Source organism: Oncorhynchus mykiss, chromosome 28 (genome assembly GCF_057628025.1).
Source record: "Oncorhynchus mykiss isolate SJ-2025 chromosome 28, ASM5762802v1, whole genome shotgun sequence".
In the NCBI taxonomy this organism is placed as follows: Eukaryota; Metazoa; Chordata; class Actinopteri; order Salmoniformes; family Salmonidae; genus Oncorhynchus; species Oncorhynchus mykiss.
The window spans coordinates 36,690,561-36,707,615 of NC_143049.1; the positions used below are offsets into that span (position 1 = coordinate 36,690,561).

Sequence of the window (17,055 nt, forward strand, 5' to 3'; positions counted from 1 at the left end):
TCCCCTTTTTCAATGCCACTTTAAGCAAGGGGCTTGACTTACTGCATAATCACCCCCCCCCCCCCCTCCTGTCCTTCCATCCCTGACCAGCACTGTGGCAGAGAACTGGGTAATGTTCAGTTGGCACAAAATGAAATAAAAAAATGGTGAAACAACTGACCTTGTCCAATAAGAAACAATGTTGCAAAAATGTTACTTAGCCCAATCAATCACCGCCTTCGCATAAACAAAGTCAGAGAAAAATTGTGCTGCAGAGTATTGAGAGTTTGACAGTATTTTTTCCATAATTCAATGTTTTTTTTAGCCAGAGGAAAACGAATGTCGCACATAGCGCAGTATGCTGGAGAGAGGGATCACTGGTGTAAACAAGACATAGTTGTTGGGGCTTGGAGGACAAAACAGTAGGCTGCAAATAATACCCAGCCAACCAGCCAGTCAACCAGCCAGCCAAGTGATCTCCACACAACCCTCCTGGGGGAGAAAAGCTGAGAGCTTCAGTGATTCATTATTTATGGCTAGGTTCATTCATATACAGTACCTGTTCAAAAGAAAACAACTCTCTCTCCATCTCTCTCTTTCCCTCTCTCTCTCTCCACCTCTCTCTCTCCATCGCTCTCTTTCCATCTCTCTCTCTCCATCTCTCTCTTTCCATGTCTCTCTCTCCATCTCTCTCTTTCCCTCTCTCTCTCTCCACCTCTCTCTCTCCATCGCTCTCTCTCCACCTCTCTCTCTCCATCGCTCTCTCTCCATCGCTCTCTTTCCATCTCTCTCTCTCCATCTCTCTCTTTCCATGTCTCTCTCTCCATCTCTCTCTTTCCCTCTCTCTCTCTCCCTCTCTCTCCATCGCTCTCTCTCCATCTCTCCATCCTTCCCATCTCTCCATCCTTCCCTCACCCTACATCCTTCACCCTCTCTCCCCCTACATCCCTCGCTCTCTCCCTACATCCCTCGCTCTCTCCCTCCCTCCCTTCCTCTTCTCACCCTCCCCTCTCTATCCCACCCTCCCCTCTCTCCCTCACTCTTCCCACCCTCCCTCTTCCCACCCACCCTCCCTCCCTCCCTCTTCCCATCTACCCTCCCCTCCCTCCCTCTTCCCATCATCCACCCTCCCTCCCTCCCTCCCTCCCTCCCTCCCTCCCTCCCTCCCTCCCTCCCTCCCTCCCTCTTCCCATCCACCCTCCCCTCCCTCCCTCTTCCCATCCACCCTCCCCTCCCTCCCTCTTCCCATCCACCCTCCCCTCCCTCCCTCTTCCCATCCACCCTCCCCTCCCTACCTCTTCCCACCCACCTTCCCCTCTCTCTCTCCCCAACCTCATCTCTCTCCCCAACCTCCTCTCTCTCCCCCTCTCCACCCTCCCCTCTCTCTATATCCCTCTCTCCCACTCCATCCCTCTCTCCCTCCCTCTCTCCCTCTCCAGTTCATGAGGTAACAGCAGCCTGCTGTGTAAGGGGAGAGAAATGCTGCAGAAAGCAGAAAGCTGCAACTGTGTGAGCAGCCCTGCATCCCCGAATCACCTTCGCTGCTCAGAAAACTGCAACGTCAACCCAAGGCCACACACATTCATACACACCAGAGGACCAACATACTGGTCACAGAACATACACACACACCTGGCTTCTTTGCAAAGTATTTCGTGGACTGGACTGAAATGTAGTGGACTGGACTGTAGTGGACTGGAATGTAGTGTAGTGGAATGGACTGGAATGTAGTGTAGTGGACTGTAGTGTAGTGTAGTGGACCTAGTGTAGTGGACTGTAGTGTAGTATACTGGACTGAAGTGTAGTGTACTGGAGTGTAGTGTACTGGACTGTAGTATAGTGGACTGGACTGTAGTATAGTGGACTGGACTGTAGTGTACTGTAGTATAGTGGACTGGACTGTAGTATAGTGGACTGGACTGTAGAATAGTGGACTGGACTGAAGTATAGTGGACTGGACTGTAGTATGGTGGACTGGACTGTAGTGCACTGTAGTGTAGTGGACTGTAGTATAGTGGACTGGACTGTAGTATAGTGGACTGGACTTTGGTATGGTGGACTGGACTGTAGTGCACTGTAGTGTAGTGGACTGTAGTATAGTGGACTGGACTGTAGTATAGTGGACTGGACTGTAGTATGGTGGACTGGACTGTAGTGCACTGTAGTGTAGTGGACTGTAGTATAGTGGACTGGACTGTAGTGCACTGTAGTGTAGTGGACTGTAGTGTAGTGTAGTGGACTGGACTGTAGTGGACTGGACTGGACTGTAGTATAATGGACTGGACTGTACACTACAGGACTGGACTGTACACTACAGGACTGGACATACCTACAAGAAAGAGAAGAATAAAGACAAAACACACGCTGGGTAATGTACAGGAGATGAAAAACCTGACTCTGTCAGCACAGAGACATGGCTACCTCCTCCCCTGACCTAACAGAACAGACTACTCTGTCAGCACAGAGACATGGCTACCTCCTCCCCTGACCTAACAGAACAGGCTACTCTGTCAGCACAGAGACATGGCTACCTCCTCCCCTGACCTAACAGAACAGACTACTCTGTCAGCACAGAGACATGGCTACCACCTTCCCTGATCTAACAGAACAGGCTACTCTGTCAGCACAGAGACATGGCTACCACCTCCCCTGACCTAACAGAACAGGCTACTCTGTCAGCACAGAGACATGGCTACCTCCTCAGAGAGACAGACAACCCTCTAATGACTGCATATCACACTAGTGAGAAAGGAGGGAAAGAAAAGGAGAGAGGGATGGATGGAGAGAGAGGGGACAGAGGAGGGTGTGGGTGCGTCCCAACACAAAAGTCATTCAGCAGCACTTCATCAATGACCTCATGGTTCCGCATTCAATAACGTGGGCTGTGTGTGTGTGTGTGTGTGTGTGTGTGTGTGTGTGTGTGCGAGACAGAGAAAAAGTGACAGTCATGATCTGAAGGGTTGAGCAGACACACAGACCATAACAGATAGACACAAAAAATATAGCTATGCATAGCCTAGCCTAGCCTAGCCACAATCACTGCATCTGTTGAATGAATGGTAGATGACAACAACTATACTGCCAGATGGGTACCTGGAACACACACACACACACACACGATACATTAGCCTGGTGGTGTTCTTTATATTCAGGGTTAAATACAAAAGCACTAGACTTCAACAAGATACTATCACATGAACAGAGATCTGAAAGCATTTCTTTAAAATCAGTCGACTTGAAATACTTACAATACTTTCACCTACAATCCAAATAATGACTCATAAGTAATAGAATACAGGACTTGAAAACACACACACACTTCCTGCCATGTCATAATGAAGGCCTCGTGTTCTCTACTGATGAGTAATTAGGCAGCAGTGTTGTCAGAAAACAAAGTGACCATCGCTCCATGATCGGTGTGGGTGTGAAGTGAACTACCTCCTCGTCAACGCTGGGCAGTCGCTGGTAGTCCGATGTCTCATCCAGTCGCTGGTACTCAGCCATCTCTCCCATGGCAAAGTCCAACACCGTCAGTCAGTCATCTCTCCCATGGCAAAGTCCAACACCGTCAGTCAGTCAGTCAGTCAGTCAGTCAGTCAGTCAGTCAGTCAGCCATCTCTCCCATGGCAAAGTCCAACACCGTCAGTCAGCCATCTCTCCAATAGCCTCAGTCCAGTGGTTTCCTGGTCCACCTTGGGCTGAGAATCACCAATCCAGTGTGTGTTCTGGCGAACAACAGACAGGCTATTCCTCGTCGTAGCAGTCAAAGATATCCCCTTCTTCTTTTCTGTAGACAGTTCTTGGGTTTCATTCAAAAAGGGGATGTTGTGGTCAGCCAGCCATAACAAGTGACCAAGTTTTTTTGATTAGGTACACTAAGAAAAGGACAGGAGCGGTAGGATTGTCCTCTTCACAATGAACATTCCTCTGGGAATGTATTGGCTGGTTGGCAGGTTGAGTCAGGTTCTGTGGAGGGTTTCCCCTATATGTGGATGTAGCAGGAGTCCAGCTATGTTGTTGATTGGTGTTGAGGATAGCCTTGTAGACAGGTGTCGTCAAAGGGTGGCGGATCCTCGTTTATTTCCATCTCTTCTAAATGACCTTCCAGTCCTGCTCTTCGCTCTCTCGCTTTCCTCCTCGCATCACAGGCTGTCACCGTCCGTCTCCCTCTCTCTTTCTGTCGCACGCTGCTTGTTCATTGGTCAATGCCTCAGAGCTGACGCATGCTGCACTAGTTCTCCCTCTTCTCGCTCAGTCGTTCTATTTTCACAGCATCCCTATGTCCGGCTTACCTTATTGCCTCATCATCAAAACAAATACAGGAAGGCGGCATTGAAAAACAAGAGGATGTAGAATGCGTCTTTCACCCGAGTCCCGAGGGCTATTTTTCATTTTGTATGCATCTCCATCCTCCTAGTTTTTGAACAGCTGTCCACTCTGACCAGCAGCTTAGCACTGAGGAGAGGGAGAGAGAAACTGGGTGTGTGTTTTTTGGTGCAGTTTTAAACAGACTTCCTGATTGCTCAGTTGGAGCCCACGGTTAATCCCTTGTTGTTGTTGTTGTTGTCGTCTCTTTCCATCACAATGCTTATTTTTCTCCCAATTATTATTATTTTGCTCCAGCTGGTCGGCGATTTGATGAGTGGTCGCCTCCCCATTGCCACAGCGAGAGTGGAACCCCCCCTCCCCGGTCGTCGCCACGGGGATCTACAATCAGCGGTGGTCCTGAGAGGAGCAGCCAATGACGTGGCAGGAGGCCGACAGGGGCGGAGACAGGCATTAATGTGGATCACTAATCCTGCCATATAGGAGGGAGAAAAACACAGCCACGCTGGGCGGTGTGCGTGTGTTTGTGTGTGTGTGTGTGTGTGTGTGTGTGTGTGTGTGTGTAGAAAGCACCACTCTGCTATGGGAGGGGATGCCCCCCCCCATCTGGAGGCTAGCTGAGCTGACATCTGGATGAAAGGGGGAGTAGAGAGAGAGAACAAACGAATAAACGACAGAACAAGAGAGGCAGAAACTGTTTAATCTGCCGGCCTCCTGATTCTCTGTCCACAATCTAACCATGACAATAGAGTCATGGTCTCGATGGTACTGACCAAGGCATTAGCATTTGATCTCAATAACGGTAGCACTGAGGTTGTTAACTCTATCTTTCTCTCTCCATCTCTCTCTCTGTCTCTTAACGGTTTTGGCCGGTCTAGTGCAGTCCCATTCCTGGGGCCTGTTATTCGCAACCCGCTTATCAGGCTTAATGCTCTCATCCCTTCTCCACCTCCACTGCTAAATCTGTTCCCTCCTGGCCCTGCACAGCGGGCACAGACACACACACACAGACACAGAGACACACACACAGACACACACACACACACACACACAGAGACACACACACACACACACACACACACAGAGACACACACACACACACAGAGACACACACACAGACACACACACACACACACACACACACACAGAGACACACACACACACACACAGACACACACACACACACACACACAGAGACACACACACACACACAGAGACACACACAGAGACACACACACACACACACACACACACACACACACACACACACACACACACACACACACACACACACACACACCTACATGGCAGTGGCCTCTGCTCCTGTGACCTTCGACTTATTATTGCTGTTGCGTTTTCTTGTGATACAAATAAAATCAAATTCTTGGGCAAAATGACGATGATTCATTGATTTCCCTACCATTTAATGATGCTTGGGGCTTTGTCTGTTTAAGAATAAATCTAGGCGAAGCGATTCTAAAACGATTCACACAACAACACAGTGTTACAGACTTGGGACTAGAGGAATGCCCCAATTTCAAATCAACCCCTTCATGTAGGACCTGGGGGTCGATATATAATCAATTACAACTTAAAAATAACAAACAGGAATTTATTCCACAAGTTGTTTGTCAAGGTAAAGAAAGCAGGTCCAACCAGGTCCAGAGTGAAGGCTAAAGACACACAGTTAAGAACGACAACCTGCCGACTCTTCACCCCTTGCTACGTGACTTCCTCTCCTTCTCTTACCTTTTCCTGAACGAGAGGCTTTGTTGTCCTGTCCCTGCAGTGTGGTAGTCTAGCGCCCACCCCCTCTCAGCAGCTGAATTCAGTGTGAGGGCAGCTCAGATGAAATGTCCTGTTGCGCAACAATCACATTTTGGAATAGGGAGTGTATTCCTAAATGTTGGGAAGAGATGTTGGACGTACCGATTCCATGGTATATTGATATAGTTGATATATTAAACAACGCAAGATTCAAGATTCAATTATTAGATAGAATTCTTGCCACCAACAAAATGTTTAATATTTGGGGCATAAAATCATCGAAGCTCTGCAGATTTTGTTGTGAGGATACAGAATCAATAGACCATTTATTTTGGTGTTGCCCTCAGGTAGCCTGTTTCTTTTCAGGAATGGCTGAAAATGCATAACATTGATCTAAAATTGACCCTAGAAATAGTACTGTTAGGAGATCTGGAGAGACCGGGTCAGTCAATTACTAATATACTAATACTCTTAGTAAAAGTATTTATCTTCAACTCGCAATCTGTGGATTCTATTCGATTAGATAGACTGAAACTGTAGTTTAACATCACAGCATAGTTGAAAGATATGTGTTGCATAGAAACCCGAAGAGGGTGGCCAACAGAGATAGATGGGATGGGCTGAGGGTGACCAGCAGAGATAGATGGGATGGGCTGAGGGTGACCAGCAGAGATAGATGGGATGGGCTGAGGGTGGCCAACAGAGATAGATGGGATGGGCTGAGGGTGACCAGCAGAGATAGATGGGATGGGCTGAGGGTGACCAGCAGAGATAGATGGGATGGGCTGAGGGTGACCAGCAGAGATAGATGGGATGGGCTGAGGGGGGCCAACAGAGATAGATGGGATGGGCTGAGGGTGACCAGCAGAGATAGATGGGATGGGCTGAGGGGGGCCAACAGAGATAGATGGGGTGGGCTGAGGATGACCAGCAGAGATAGATGGGATGGGCTGAGGGTGGCCAACAGAGATAGATGGGATGGGCTGAGGGTGACCAGCAGAGATAGATGGGATGGGCTGAGGGTGGCCAGCAGAGATAGATGGGATGGGCTGAGGGTGGCCAGCAGAGATAGATGGGATGGGCGGTCTTAGTGCCAGCATTGGTTTGTGGTGGTAAATAGACGGCTATGAAAAATATTGATGAAAACTCTTGGTAGATAGTGTTATCTAGCTTATCATGAGGTACTCTACCTCAGGCGAGCAATACCTCGAGACTTCCTTAATATTAGACATCGCACACCAGCTGTTATTGACAAATAGAGACACACACCACCAGCCCTCGTCTTACCAGACATAGCTGTTCTGTCCTGCCGATGCACGGAAAACCCAGCTAACTGTATATTATCTGTGTCGTCGTTCAGCCAGGAAAAAAAAATGGAATTTCCAGAATTTCCGCATTTGTGAGTTGTCTCCTTTTGAAAGACATTGTTAATGCTACAGCTCATCTCACTAGCTACATACATAAACAACAACACTGAATGGCTCAGAGTGGGAGGTGACGTGATTGACTGCCGGCACGCGCCACTTGTATCAATAAATCACTATCAGAAAATGTTTTGTGTGGTAATTATTTATATATTTACTGTTTTATTCACATGTTTTCAACATCATGCGTTCCGATTCTTGCACAGATTGTAATGGGCACATATTATGTGTGTAAAATACTTTTTTGAAGGTTGTACTGATTATGATGAGCTAAGCTAATTCCAGCTATGTGTGGAGCCATGTTTGTTGACATACAATGCATTCTGCGTTTCACGTATTCGTCTGTCGACCAAAGATGTTATAACAAAATGAAGTGAGTAAGGGTTCACTAATTTTCCTAGAACTTCCGAAAGTGAATGGTGGGATGTGAACGATGGTAGACGTCACACCCCCTTCAACATGCATACTATAAACAGACCAAACTCATCTTGTCTCGTCTTATTATCTTTGGTGTCTGTGAAAAAACAAACATGGCGGTGCGCAGAAACATCCCATCGTCGGATTACTTTCGATTCCTAGAAAGTGGTTTACTAAATTGTTTAGATCAATGGTGAGCTCACCCGAGATGTGATTCATTATAATAGTAATAGCTATTAGCTAATTCATATTGTAGTTTATGTCAGCCGAGAATATTACCACTTGTGTCATGTCAATCTTTCCTCAGTTAGCGCTAGGACAAACGTATAATTTTTTTTCCGGTTCTGGACTTCATGACAGGCTGCCCCCAGGTGGTAAGGGTAGGTAACAACACACCTGCCACGCCGATCCTCAACACATGGGCCCCTCAGGGGTGCATGCTTAGTCCCCTCCTGTACTCCCTGTTCACCCACGACTGCGTGGCCAAGTACGACTCCAACACCATCATTAAGTCTGGTGACGACACAACAGTGGTAGGCCTGATCACCAACAACGATAAGACGGCCTATAGGGAGGAGATCAGAGATCTGGCAATGTGGTACCATGACAACAACATGAGCAAGACAAAGGAGCTGTTTGTGGACTACAGGGAAAGGAGGGCCGAACACTACCCACTCACATCGATGGGGCGGTAGTGGAACGGGTCGAGAGTTTCAAGTTCCTTGGGTTCCACATCGTCAACAAACTATCTTCGTATAGGTCCAAAAGGCTCCTTAGCAGCTTCTACCCCCAAGCCATAAGATTGCTGAACAATTAATCAAATGGCCACCCAGACTATTTAAATTCATAACACCCCCCCCCCCCCCCCCCCCCTTTGTTTTTACACTGCTGCTAATCGCTGTTAATCATCTATGTATAGTCATTTTACCCCTACCTACATGTACAAATTACTTAGTCTAAACTGTTGACTCGGTACCGGTACTGCCTGTATAGTTATTTTATGGTGTTTAATTTTGTTTTAGTTTATTTTGTCAATATTTTCTTAACTCTATTTCTTGAACTGCATTCTTGAACGGCATGTGACAAATAACATTTGATATAGCCGAATCCACTATAATGAAGGGGTATCCAAATACCTTTGTATGCACAGTGTATAAACTTTAGATTGCTGGTGCTATGTATTGGCTAATGAGAGGCTTTGAAGACACCGGTCGGCCATATTGGGAGTATTTCAATTAAATGTTTCAACGACATGTATTTCATAAATATAAAATACTGGGGCAGTAACATTAGGACTTTCCAAAAATTATACTTTCAGGAATTATTGAATATATTTTTTTTTACATTTTTACGTTTAGCTCACATAAAATAATTTCAAAGTATGAATTAATAAATGCTTTTCTATAGCTCCCAAAATCTGATGATGTTGGTGGGGGAGTACCAAGATGGCTTTAGAACAGTAACCACTAATCACTGAAGAAATGATCTGTGTGTGTGAGTGTGTGTGTGTGTGTGTGTGTGTGTGTGTGTGTGTGTGTGTGTGTGTGTGTGTGTGTGTGTGTGTGTGTGTGTGTGTGTCACCTCTTCCAGTCAAAGATGACCTGCTGTTGACTTAGTGGATGACTTCATCCTTGAGGTTGAGATCACAAGACAGTCTACTATATGAATCACACTATGGATTGTTAACAGAAGCTAACTAGGCTAAAGACACCGGTCATTGCAGTTTACAAAGAAAAATAGCTTTCTCGGAAGAGAAAGGGAGGTAGTACTGATGGTAATACTGGGAGATAAAGGGAGGTAGTACTGATGGTAATACTGGGAGAGAAAGGGAGGTAGTACTGATGGTAATACTGGGAGAGAAAGGGAGGTAGTACTGACGGTAATACTGGGAGAGAAAGGGAGGTGATAAAGTGATACTGCCAAAGTGTTAATGTGTCATTTCTACTCTAGAGGCACCTAGAGGTAGGTGCAACCAGCAGAGATTATAGGGTAGAAACCCTAGAGGTAGGTGCAACCAGTAGAGATTATACGGTAGAAACCCTAGAGGTACAGTAGGTGCAACCAGTAGAGATTATAGGGTAGAAACCCTAGAGGTACAGTAGGTGCAACCAGCAGAGATTATAGGGTAGAAACCCTAGAGGTACAGTAGGTGCAACCAGTAGAGATTATAGGGTAGAAACCCTAGAGGTACAGTAGGTGCAACCAGCAGAGATTATAGGGTAGAAACCCTAGAGGTACAGTAGGTGCAACCAGTAGAGATTATAGGGTAGAAACCCTAGAGGTACAGTAGGTGCAACCAGCAGAGATTATAGGGTAAAAACCCTAGGAGGTAGGTGCAACCAGTAGAGATTATACGGTAGAAACCCTAGAGGTACAGTTGGTGCAACCAGTAGAGATTATACGGTAGAAACCCTAGAGGTAGGTGCAACCAGTAGAGATTATACGGTAGAAACCCTAGAGGTAGGTGCAACCAGTAGAGGTTATAGGGTAGAAACCCTAGAGGTAGGTGCAACCACCAGAGGTTATAGGGCAGAAACCCTAGAGGTAGGTGCAACCAGTAGAGATTATACGGTAGAAACCCTAGAGGTAGGTGCAACCAGTAGAGATTATACGGTAGAAACCCTAGAGGTAGGTGCAACCAGTAGAGGTTATAGGGCAGAAACCCTAGAGGTAGGTGCAACCAGTAGAGGTTATAGGGTAGAAACCCTAGAGGTGGGTGCAACCAGCAGAGATTTGAGTAGAAACCCTAGAGGTACAGTTGAAGTCGGAAGTTTACATACACATAGGTGGGAGTCATTAAAACTTGTTTTTCAACCACTCCACAAACTTCCGACTTCACCTGTAGGTGCAACCAGTAGAGATTATAGGGTAGAAACACCCGTGGTGCTGTGATAGCGCCAGCTGGTCTGTACTATCACAATATTTGTCACATTTTTGACAGTATGATAGCATTTTATGTTTTCGAATAATACATTTCTTAAAATGCTTTATGAGTAACTCATGACCCTGGAGTGGCAACACATACTGTTCTAAGTGATTGCAATGGGGCTTTCTCCATTCTGATCGTTGTATACTGTTCAATCCAACTTCAAACAAAAAAATACATTTTCATAGATCTCTATCTAGGCCTTGTGAATTGGTGAACTGTTGGAATCATGGAAATTGAATGATTATTGTAACACTATAGTTGGAATATAGTGGGAAGCACCTTGAATACATTGTTTGACATGACAAATAAATAAGCTAAGGGTAGGAACCAAAGTGTTGGTCAGTGTTTCCAGGTAACCCTAATTAGATGTTACATTACATGTTATCTTACCGGACACACTGTTTTCACGCCACTTCGATACAGCTACGACCGAAAGTAATTTCATAGCAGGTTAGGAGAGCATTTTCGCTAACCGTAACCCTTTTCCTAACCTTAACTTCAGTCTCCTAACTTACTATGTTAACTGTCCTAACCTGCTGCGTAAGTTCTCCTAACCTGCTACAAAGAAGTCACTTCCGGTCATAGCTGTATCAAAGTGGCATGAAAATAGTGTTTCTAGTTTTCTTACCTCATGTAGATAACACATTCATACGTCGCCTTATTCCTCTCTGATTTAAAAGACACCGTTTCACAAACAACATGCTTATCTAGGCCAGGTACTAGCCTGGGAAACCGCTAGTGGGCTTTATGGATTCTCCACTATCGTCTGGGCTTGATGTGCGCAGCCGGTAATACACTTGTGTCCCCCGGCTGTCGGTTAGCACATTACACATTCAGGCTGCAAAGGCTTCAATTTCCTCCTAGATTTAATGGTGAGAAGGTGAAAAAAATGAAAAAAAAGTCAAGTGTATATTTCTTTCTGAAACACCATTTACCACCACGTGGCTAAGGCCTAGGAATGTTATTCCCAGATGTTGCGTATCGCCTTCAGCCAATCAGCTTGCACCCCTGGCTGAACGCTGTGAGTCTGTGAAGTATGGCCCAGTCATGAATAAAGCCAATATACTGCGAGCTTCCAGCCAGCTGTGTGGCATATCCATGCACAGAGCAAGGAGCTGAGTGAGGAGGGAGAGAGAGAAGAGCCAGGTCATAAAAACAAACACAGAAGCTGTGTCACCGGTCACAACTTGCAGACTTGTTTACGTGTTGCTGTGCGTTTTGTTGCCAACCTTACTTTGCTACCTGACAACTTTACGGTTTTTACTTTTTAATTACGGTTTATATTTTTGTTTTTTCCCCTTACTCAAGTTTTTTTCACTCCGGACGCTTTATCTGGACGTGGTTCGTCAGGACCTCCAACAGCCGAAGCTAAGTAGTAACATTAACATGATGCCTTCTAATTGCAGTCGCTGTACTCATAATATACAGGAAAACGATCGCCTTACGGCGAGGATAGCTGTGCTACAAACCCAGCTTCAGACGCAATCGTTAGGCAAGGGTAATTTCAGTGTAGGAAAGGATGAAACGACGTCTGTGCCACCAGTAAGTACAGATAGTAACGTTAGTATAAATCCCCTCGCACGGTCCCCACAGCCGGACAACTTTCTCACGGTTTCTGGAGGGAAATGCTGTAGGAACGCTCAACTGGTGTCGCTCATTCAGCCATCAGAAACTTTCAACCGGTTTTCTCCATTAAGCAGTGAGTCGGAGTTTGAGACCGAGCCTTCTCGTCTCTACTCCTCCCGTTACGGGGTCTGAGAAGCCGAAGCTTCCCACCATTAGCTCTGACAAATTGAAAACCCTAGTCATTGGCGACTCCATTACCCGCAGTATTAGACTTAAAACAAATCGTCCACTGTTTACCAGGGGGCAGGGCTACCGACGTTAAGGCTAATCTGAAGATGGTGCTGGCTAAAGCTAAAACTGGCGAGTGTAAAGAGTATAGAGATATTGTTATCCACGTCGGCACCAACGATGTTAGGATGAAACAGTCAGAGGTCACCAAGGGCAACATAGATTCAGCGTGTAAATCAGCTAGAAAGATTGTAAATCAGCTAGAAAGATGTGTCGGCATCGAGTAATTGTCTCTGGCCCCCTCCCAGTTAGGGGGAGTGATGAGCTCTACAGCAGAGTCTCACAACTCAATCGCTGGTTGAAAACTGTTTTCTGCCCCTCCCAAAAGATAGAATTTGTAGATAATTGGCCCTCTTTCTGGGACTCACCCACAAACAGGACCAAGCCTGACCTGCTGAGGAGTGACGGACTCCATCCTAGCTGGAGGGGTGATCTCATCTTATCTACCAACATAGACAGGGCTCTAACTCCTCTAGCTCCACAATTAAATAGGGTGCAGGCCAGGCAGCAGGCTGTTAGCCAGCCTGCCAGCTTAGTGGAGTCTGCCACTAGCACAGTCAGTGTAGTCAGCTCCGGCTATCCCCATTGAGACCGTGTCTGTGCCTCGAACTGGTTTGGGCAAAACTAAACATTGCGGTGTTTGCCTTAGCAATCTCACTAGGATAAAGACCTCCTCCATTCCTGTCATTATTAAAAGAGATCATGATACCTCACATCTCAAAATAGGGCTACTTAATGTTAGATCCCATACTTCAAAGGAAATGATAGTCAATGAACTAATCACTGATCATAATCTTGATGTGATTGGCCTGACTGAAACATGGCTTAAGCATGATGAATTTACTGTGTTAAATGAGGCCTCACCTCCTGGTTACACTAGTGACCATATCCCCCGTACATCCCGCAAAGGCGGAGGTGTTGCTAACATTTACGATAGCAAATTTCAATTTACAAAAAATTCAATTTACGCTGGCCATATACTGAATTCCTATCGGACCTTGTAGTCATAGCAGATAATATTCTAATCTTTGGTGACTTTAATATTCACATGGAAAAGTCCACAGACCCACTCCAAAAGGCTTTCGACTCAGTGGGTTTTGTCCAACATGTCTCTGGACCTACTCACTGTCACAGTCATACGCTGGACCTAGTTTTGTCCCATGGAATAAATGTTGTGGATCTTAATGTTTTTCCTCACAATCCTGGACTATCGGACCACCATTTTATTACGTTTGCAATTGCAACGAATAATCTGCTCAGACCCCAACCAAGGAGCATCAAAAGTCGTGCTATAAATTCACAGACAACACAAAGATTCCTTGATGCCCTTCCAGACTCCCTCTGTCTACCCAAGGACGTCAGAGGACAAAAATCAGTTAACCACCTAACTGAGGCACTCAATTTAACCTTGCGCAATACCCTAGATGCAGTTGCACCCCTAAAAACTAAAAACATTTCTCATAAGAAACTAGCTCCCTGGTATACAGAAAATACCCGAGCTCTGAAGCAAGCTTCCAGAAAATTGGAACGGAAATGGCTCCACACCAAACTGGAAGTCTTCCGACTAGCTTGGAAAGACAGTACCGTGCAGTGTCGAAGAGCCCTTACTGCTGCTCGATCATCCTATTTTTCCAACTTAATTGAGGAAAATAAGAACAATCTGAAAATGTATTTTTGATACTGTCGCAAAGCTAACTAAAAAGCAGCATTCCTCAAGAGAGGATGGCTTTCACTTCAGCAGTAATAAATTAATTAACTTCTTTGAGGAAAAGATCATGATTATTAGAAAGCAAATTACGGACTCCTCTTTAAATCTGCGTATTCCTTCAAAGCTCAGTTGTCCTGAGTCTGCACAACTCTGCCAGGACCTAAGATCAAGAGAGACTAAGTGTTTTAGTACGATATCTCTTGATACAATGATGAAAATAATCATGGCCTCTAAACCTTCAAGCTGCATACTGGATCCTATTCCAACTAAACTACTGAAAGAGCTGCTTCCTGTGCTTGGCCCTCCTATGTTGAACATAATAAATGGCTCTCTATCCACCGGATGTGTACCAAAAAACTCACTAAAAGTGGCAGTAATAAAGCCTCTCTTGAAAAAGCCAAACCTTGACCCAGAAAATATAAAAAACTATCAGCCTATATCGAATCTTCCATTCCTCTCAAATAATTTAGAAAAGGCTGTTGCGCAGCAACTCACTGCCTTCCTGAAGACAAACAATGTATACAAAATGCTTCAGTGTGGTTTTAGACCCCATCATAGTACTGAGACTGCACTTGTGAAGGTGGTAAATTACCTTTTAATGGCATCAGACCGAGGCTTTGCATCTGTCCTCGTGCTCCTAGACCTTAGTGCTGCTTTTGATACCATCGATCACCACATTCTTTTGGAGAGATTGGAAACCCAAATTGGTCTACACAGACAAGTTCTGGCCTGGTTTAGATCTTATCTGTCGGAAAGATGTCAGTTTGTCTCTGTGAATGGTTTGTCCTCTGACAAATCAACTGTAAATGTTGGTGTTCCTCAAGGTTCCGCTTTAGGACCACTATTGTTTTAACTATATATTTTACCTCTTGGGGATGTCATTCGAAAACATACTGTTAACTTTCACTGCTATGCGGATGACACACAGCTGGACATTTCAATGAAACATGGTGAAGGCCCAAAATTTCCCTCGCTAGAAGCCTGTGTTTCAGACATAACGAAGTGGATGGCTGCAAACTTTCTACTTTTAAACTCGGACAAAACAGAGATGCTTGTTCTTGGTCCCGAGAAACAAAGAGATCTTCTGTTGAATCTGACAATTAATCTTAATGGTTGTACAGTCGTCTCAAATAAAACTGTGAAGGACCTCGGTGTTACTCTGGACCCCGATCTCTCTTTTGACGAACATATCAAGACTGTTTCAAGGACAGCTTTTTTCCATCTACGTAACAATGAAAAAGTCAGAAACGTTCTGTCCAAAAATGATGCAGAAAAACTAATCCATGCTTTTGTTACTTCTAGGTTAGACTACGGCAATGCTCTACTTTCCGGCTACCCAGATAAAGCACTAAATAAACTTCAGTTAGTGCTAAATACGGCTGCTAGAATCCTGACTAGAACCAACATTTTTCATCATATTACTCCAGTGCTAGCCTCCCTACACTGGCTTCCTGTCAAGGCAAGGGCTGATTTCAAGGTTTTACTGCTAATCTACAAAGCATTACATGAGCTTGCTCCTACCTATCTCTCTGATTAGGTCCTGCCGTACATACCTACACGTACGCTACGGTCACAAGACGCAGACCTCCTAATTGTCCCTAGAATTTCTAAGCAAACAGCTGGAGGCAGAGCCGTGGCGGAGATCTTTGTGGGCTATACTCAGCCTTGTCTCAGGATGGTAAGTTGGTGGTTGAAGATAACCCTCTAGTGGTGTGGGGGCTGTGCTTTGGCAAAGTGGGTGGGGTTATATCTTTCCTGTTTGGCCCTGTCCGGGGGCATCATTTGATGGGGCCACAATGTCTCCTGACCCCTCCTGTCTCAGCCTCCAGTATTTATGCTGCAGTAGTTTGTGTCGGGGGGCTAGGGTCAGTTTGTTATATCTGGGGTCAGTTTGTACTTCTCCTGTCTTATCCGGTATCCTGTGTGAATTTAAGTATGCTCTCTCTAATTCTTTCTCTCTTTCTTTCTCTCCCTTGGAGGACCTGAGCCCTAGAACCATGCCTCAGGACTACATGGCATGATGACTCCTTGCTGTCCCCAGTCCACCTGGACGTGCTGCTGCTCCAATTTCAACTGTTCTGCCTGCGGCTATGGAACTCTGACCTGTTCACCGGACGTGCTACCTGTCCCAGACCTGCTGTTTTCAAATCTCTAGAGACAGCAGGAGCGGTAGAGATACTCTTAATGATCGGCTATGAAAAACCAACTGACTTGTTGCACCCTCGACAACTACTGTGATTATTATTATTTGACCATGCTGGTCATTTATGAACATTTGAACATCTTGGCCATGGTCTGTTATAATCTCCACCCGGCACAGCCAGAAGAGGACTGGCCACCCCTCATAGCCTGGTTCCTCTCTCGGTTTCTTCCTAGGTTTTGGCCTTTCTTGGTTTTTCCTAGCCACCGTGCTTCTACACCTGCATTGCTTGCTGTTTGGGGTTTTAAGCTGGGTTTCTGTACAGCACTTTGAGATATCAGCTGATGTACGAAGGGCGATATAAATACATTTGATTTGATTTTGATTTGAGAAGCTAGTGCCTTTAAATAGTCATTGCCTCAGTTCTCAGGTCTATCAACGACATCCCGTGCAGCATGCAAACCTCAATTTGTGCTTTGAGAAAAAAAGGCAGTGACAATATCATAAAAAA

The 17,055-nt window shown here is 45.5% G+C and overlaps 1 protein-coding gene and 1 long non-coding RNA gene across 3 annotated transcripts in view; one reads left to right on the forward strand and one right to left on the reverse strand.

Annotated features, from left to right (window-relative positions):
* LOC110508241 (activated CDC42 kinase 1) overlaps window positions 1-17,055 on the reverse strand; it is a 124,410-nt gene that overhangs the window by 75,603 nt on the left and 31,752 nt on the right. The window contains exon 1 of one of the 2 annotated variants that reach the window (XM_036966282.2): window positions 3,418-5,306. The exons of the other annotated variant lie outside the window; for it this stretch is intronic. Coding sequence (XP_036822177.2) covers window positions 3,418-3,492 — 75 coding nt within the window. The 5' untranslated portion in view covers window positions 3,493-5,306. Of the gene's footprint in view, window positions 1-3,417; window positions 5,307-17,055 lie in introns of those variants that run through there. 2 annotated transcript variants of the gene reach the window in all.
* LOC149971140 (uncharacterized) lies at window positions 8,931-16,923 on the forward strand. Its single transcript, XR_016492797.1, has 2 exons — window positions 8,931-16,082; window positions 16,384-16,923. It is a non-coding gene; the product is annotated as an uncharacterized LOC149971140 (long non-coding RNA).